At 43.2% G+C, this 6,000-nt stretch overlaps 1 protein-coding gene across 1 annotated transcript in view; it reads right to left on the bottom strand.

Moving 5' to 3' along the window:
* Positions 1-1,847: 1,847 nt before the first annotated feature.
* LOC122554696 (di-N-acetylchitobiase-like) overlaps positions 1,848-6,000 on the bottom strand; it is a 28,875-nt gene continuing 24,722 nt past the window's right edge. Inside the window, exon 7 of the mRNA XM_043700074.2 lies at positions 1,848-2,051. Coding sequence (XP_043556009.2) covers positions 1,848-2,051 — 204 coding nt within the window. The remainder of the gene's footprint in view (positions 2,052-6,000) is intronic.

Below are 6,000 nucleotides of genomic sequence, written 5' to 3'. Positions count from 1 at the left end.
GTCTAGGTCAGATGAGGGTGTCTAGTTAGCACGGATGAGTTGGACCAAAGGATTTGTTTTCATGATATGACTCTCTAAGTGTATTTGTGCAAAATACACGTTGCTTTCTAGAAACAGACAGTTGGAAAACCATCATAAGAAACAAATGGTAAATAGTCATGATTAGTGATTTATTTTATTACACTCAAATTAGCAAACAGTGAAGATTAATCTTCAATGGTCTATTCACACTCGGTACTCATGGAAGCAGAAAACATAAAGACCTGAGGACAAAATGATAATCTAAAGCAGATCAAAATCTAAAAGAATCACCACCGAGAATTAAGGTACAGATAAAATGGACAGCATAATTGTTAAACTAAAACAGAAATGACTGAAGAGACTCAGCAAGTCTGGCATCATCTGAATGAGGGTCTCTTGACTGAAGAAGAGTCATAGTTAAATTACCAGCAGGAAATCTACATTGTACAAATCTGTAATCTTCACTGGGGATAAAAGGGTCCTTCTCAGGATGGAAGCCCCTCACTTGTGGCGGTTCACAAAGATCAGTGTTGGGACCACAAATTTTCACTTCATGTATAAATGATCTGGATGAAGGAACTGAGGGCATTCTGATTGAGTTTGCAGATGGTGCAAAGATAAGTGGATGGACAGGCAGTATTGAGGAGGCAGGGAGGCTGCAGAAGGATTTAGATAGGTGAGGGGAATGGGCAAAGAAGTAGCAGATGAGATACAATGTGGGAAAGTTGAGATCATGCACTTTGGTAGGAGGAATAGACCATTTTCTAGATGGGGAGAAAATTCAGAAATCTGAAGTGGAAAGGGACTTGGGAGTCCTCGTCCAGGTTTCTGTTAAATTTGAGTTGAGTTGCAGGTTGAGTTGGTAGTTAGGAAGGCAAATACAATGTTGTCATTCATCTCCACAGGACTAGAATATAAAATCAGGGATGTACTTCTGAGGCTTTATAAGGCTCTGGTCAGACCACATTTAGAGTATTGTGAGCAATTTTGGGCCCCATACCTCAGCCAAGATATATTGGCCCTGGAGCGAGTCCAGAGCAGGTTCACAAGAGTGATCCCCAGGAATGAAAAGCTTAACATATCAGGAATGTTTGAGGACTCTAGGAGTACACTCGATGGAGTTAGGAAGGATGAGGGGGGGATCTAACTGAAACATACAGAATACTGAATGGCCTGGACAGAGTGGATGTTGGGAAGATGTTTCCATGAGGAGGAGAGACCAGGACCCGAGGGTACAGCCTTAGAGTAAAGGGAGGACCTTTTAGAATGGAGATCAGGAGAAACTTCTTCAGCCAGAGAGTGAATCTGTGCAATTCATTGCCACAGAAGACTGTGGAGGCCGGGTCATCTGAGTATATTTAAAACAGAGATAGGTAAGTTCTTGATTGCCAAGGGGATCAAAGGTTACAGGGAGAAAACAGGAAAATGGGGTTGAAAAACTCATCAGCCACGATTGAATCGTGAAGGAGATGCAATGGGTCAAATGGCCTAAATTTCTGCTCCTGTGTCTTATGAGTCAACATGATAATTGATACAGATTTGTTGCAAATATAAACAATTTAAGCAGGAGTCCAACGTGACCAGACCTTGCAGTACAAATCACACCAGTAGGTTTGCATCCCACAGAATAGCAGTTGCAATGATTGCAAAGAACAGCACAGCACAGGAACAGGCCCCTTTCCCAAGTCTCTGCCAGCACATGACACCTTTCCCGAATTAAGGACCTTTTACATTAGATGTGAAATTATGTTTCCTACATCTAGATTATTTTATTTCATTTTTTAATTGGAAAATCAAAGATTTCACATTGTGTGGAGATTAATGGTTCAGGTTCTCCATTTTAACCTGGTCGGGCAGAGAGCATTCCACATGTCTTCAGTTTGCATTGCTGCTGTTGGATTCGCGCTGTAGTTGAGGTTATTTCCAAACTGGACACCAATACCACCAAGTTTTAACTTCTTCACAATAGACGACTTTAGTGAAAGGCTCTGTGGATCATCATACCACACCTCATGGTAAACATCTTTATCCTGCCAGAAGAACATACAAGAGTTAGGTGCAGTTCAAAGGGTAAGGAGACAATCACAGAATCCCTGCAGTGTGGAGGCAGGCTAATCAGCCCAGCAAATCCAAATTGACCCTCCGAAGAGCACCTCACCCAGACCGACTCTATCCCTGTAACTCTGTATTCCCCATGGTTAATCCACCTAGTATCCCTGCACACTATGGGGCAACTTAACACAACCAATCCACCTGACCTGCACATCTTTGGACTGTGGGAGGAAACCGGAGCACGCGGAGGAAACCCACGCAGACACGGGGAGAATGTGCAAACTCCACACAGATGTGATGTGATGTGGAGCTGCTGGCGTTGAACTGGGTTGGACAAAGTCAGAAGTCACAAAACACCAGGTTACAGTCCGACAGGTTTATTTGAAATACAAGTTTTTGGAGCGCTGACCATTCATCAGGTGGAGAGGTGACTTCAAATAAACTTGTTGGACTATAACATGATGTCATGTGACTTCTGATTTTGTCCACACAGTTACCAAAGGGTGGAAGCTAATCTGAGTCCCTGGATCTGTGAGGCAACAGTGTTAATCACTGAGCCACCATGCCACCCCAATATTTGAACAGTAGCTGAGGAATATTTGGTGCTAGACATTGTGTGAATATCCCCATTCTAACTGTATAATGGAGGGAAGGTCATTGATGAAGTGACTGGAGATGGTTGAGCCTAAGACACTGCCCTGAGGACCCCCTACTGAGATGTGCTGGAGCTGAGATGATGTGCACGATGGTCGTTCTTTAGCTTCTTGGAGAAGCACTCTCAAGGTAATTTCCACCTTTTTTATTCCAACTTCTGGAACATTTAACCTTTTCTGGACATTCTCACGAAATGAATAAAAGGCTTACATATCAAATGTCTTCACCAAAATTGTGGTTCTGGCTGAAATGTTCCCCTTCCTGGTGTCATGTGGACAATGGGAAAAAAATTCAGAAAGCATGGCAAGAAGGAAAAGAAAATCAGGAGCTTGATGTTGGGAAAACTCTGCAGTTTCTCTCTCAACTTAAAAAAGCAACATCTGAATCATCATAATCTTTGGTGACTACTTTATTTCCATGTATTTGCATGGCATTAATACCTCAACCATCATTCCGTTATTTCGGACGCTTGACTGATTCAAGTGAAGATTGTCAAAAACTGGGTCCAGGATCTGGAAAGACTTCATTATTCTTTCCAACTGACGATTGGGCAGATGAAAAGCAACGAGTGATTGTCCTGACAGCTTGTGGCCCCGCAGCCTTTTCAGTTATTAGAAGACTAACTTTCCCTGAGGCACCAGATGCTAAAACCTTTCCAGAGTTGAAGCTAAGGAATATTATGGCCCAAGCCTTCTCTAATTCTGAAACGCTATCGGTTTTACTCAGCAGTTCGAGGAGAATCTGTATCTGAATTTTTGATGAGTTTAAAATGGCTGGCAGAGATATGTAATTTTATCTTAACCCTAAGTGAGATGCTGAGTGACCCACTTGCTGTGTGGAATTAATGATGTGACCACACAAAAGCGCCTACTAGCTGAAGCCCAGATGGACTTGAAGTGATTTTGTCATGAGAAAATGGGACAAATGGTGCTTATGAGTGGCTTGGTATTCCGATGGAAGTGGATACCCTCACCAGTCCAATTGAGCTGGGGGAACATCACTTGCACAGTTTCGCTCAGAAAATATCCTGAATAGAGAGACTTGAGGTCAGCCTACATCTGAACCCCAAAAGAAAGCCAAGACTCAGCGAAACAGTTAAAATTCCCTTGAGGATCTGGATCGGCAAACCATTGTAGTTGCAGCCAGTATATGGACTTGAGACGGCAAAAGAGTTCCATTAGATCTAAACTGAGTAAGAGAACTCACAAGCCAGTACCCAGGAGAGTGCACGCTCTGGAAAGTCTGGTTTGGAACAGTTAAACTGTTTCACAACATCCAAATCACAACCAATCCAAATAAACGCCTGGTTAAATGGTCATCCGGTTCTAATGGAGGTCAATACTAGTTCAGCTGAATCAGTGATTGCCAAACCGGTCTTTAGCAAGATTCACTCTGGACTCCAACCCTTACATTCGGTCAGACTGAGGACCTATACCAAGGAACCTTTACAGGTTAAGGGGACAACTTTTGTTCCAGTCTCTTATGAGAAGCAGCTGCTGCAGTTCCCACTGATTATGGCAAAAGGCTTGGGCTCAAGCCTGATGGGGTGAAATTGGTTGAGAATGATTAACCTTTGATTGGCTCAATGTTTTTTGATTAGAAAATGGCTGCCAGAGTGAAGTCCTATTTAAATACCTGCAAGTTTTTCAGGAAGGTTTAGGGACTGTCAAAGGAGCCAAGGCCATTTTGCATTTTGACCAGGAAGCAATTCCCTGATCCTGCAAGGCCTGTCCAGTGCCATTGCATTACAGATAAAAGTCAGGGCAGAAATCTGAAGGCTGTAAAGTGAGGGAACCATCAAACCAGTCCAGTTTGCAGAATGGGCAGCACCAGACATGATTGTGAAACCTGATGGGTCGGTTCACCTTTGTGGGGCTTGTAAACAAACTGCTTCTCACAGCTGGATAAATCCCTTGCATAGAGGATTGATACACAGAGTTGGCAGGGGGCTGTCCTCCATGAATCTGGGCATGAACCTTGCATACTTGCCACCTGGGCTAATGTCAATTTGTACAATTTTCAGTGGATGATGAAGAACATATTACAACGTATACACCGTGGATGATGTGCTAATAATAGGGATGACCACACAAACCTTATTGAGTTCTTTGAGCAGGTGACCAAACAGGTGGATGAAGACAAAGCAGTTGATGTGGTGTATATGGATTTCAGTAAGGTGTTTGATAAGGTTCCCCACGGTAGGCTAATGCACAAAATACGGAGGCATGGGATTGAAGGTGATTTGGCAGTTTGGATCAGAAATTAGCTAGCTGAAAGAAGACAAAGGGAGCTGGTTGATGGAAAATGTTCATCCTGGATTTCAGTTACTAGTGGTAACGCAAGGATCTGTTTTGGGGCCATTGCTGTTTGTTATTTTTATAAATGACCTGGATGAGGGCATTGAAGGATGGGTTAGTAAATTTGCAGATGACACTAAGGTCGGTGGAGTTGTGGACAGTGTCGAAGGATGTTGCAGGTTACAGAGGGACACAGATAAGCTGCAGAGCTGGGCTGAGAGGTGGCAAATGGAGTATAATGTGGAAATTGTGAGGCGATTCATTTTGGATAGAGCAACAGGAATACGAGTACTGGCTCATGGTAAAATTCTTGGTAGTGTAGATGAGTAGAGAGATCTCAGTGTCCATGTACATATATTCCTGAAAGCTGCCACCCAGATTGATAGAGTTGTTAAGAAGGCAAGCACTGTGTTAGTTTTTATTGGTAGAGGGATTGAGGTTCAGAGCCATGACGTCATGCTGCAGCTGTACAAAACTCTGGTGTGGCTGCACTTCGAATATTGCATACAGTTCTGGTTGCCGCATTCTAGCTTTGTAAAGGGTTCAGGGGCAATTTCCTAGGACGTTGCCTGGTATGGAGGGAAGGTGTTATGGGTAAAAGCTGAGGGCCTTGAGGCTGTTTTCATTAAATAAAAGAAGGTTAAAGAGGTGACTTAATTGAGACATATAGGATAATCAGAGGGTTAAATAGGATGGACAGTGAGAGCCTTTTTCCTCAGATGATGATGGCTAGCACGAGGGGACAGAGCTTAAAATGAGGGGTGATAGATAAACGACAGATGTCAGAGGTAGTTTCTTTACTCAGAGAGTAGTAGGGGCGTGGAACGCCCTGCCTGCAACAGTAGGAGACTCGGCAACATTAGGGCATTTAAATGGTCATTGGATAAACATATAGATGAAAATGGAATAGTGTAGGTTAGATGGGCTTCAGATTGGTTTCCCAGGTTGACACAATATCGAGGGCCAAAGGGGCTGT

Source organism: Chiloscyllium plagiosum, unplaced genomic scaffold (assembly GCF_037043375.1).
Source record: "Chiloscyllium plagiosum isolate Xiang-an unplaced genomic scaffold, Cpla_swu_hap1 HiC_scaffold_9, whole genome shotgun sequence".
NCBI classification, from domain to species: Eukaryota; Metazoa; Chordata; class Chondrichthyes; order Orectolobiformes; family Hemiscylliidae; genus Chiloscyllium; species Chiloscyllium plagiosum.
This window is presented reverse-complemented; position numbering and strand designations above follow the sequence as displayed.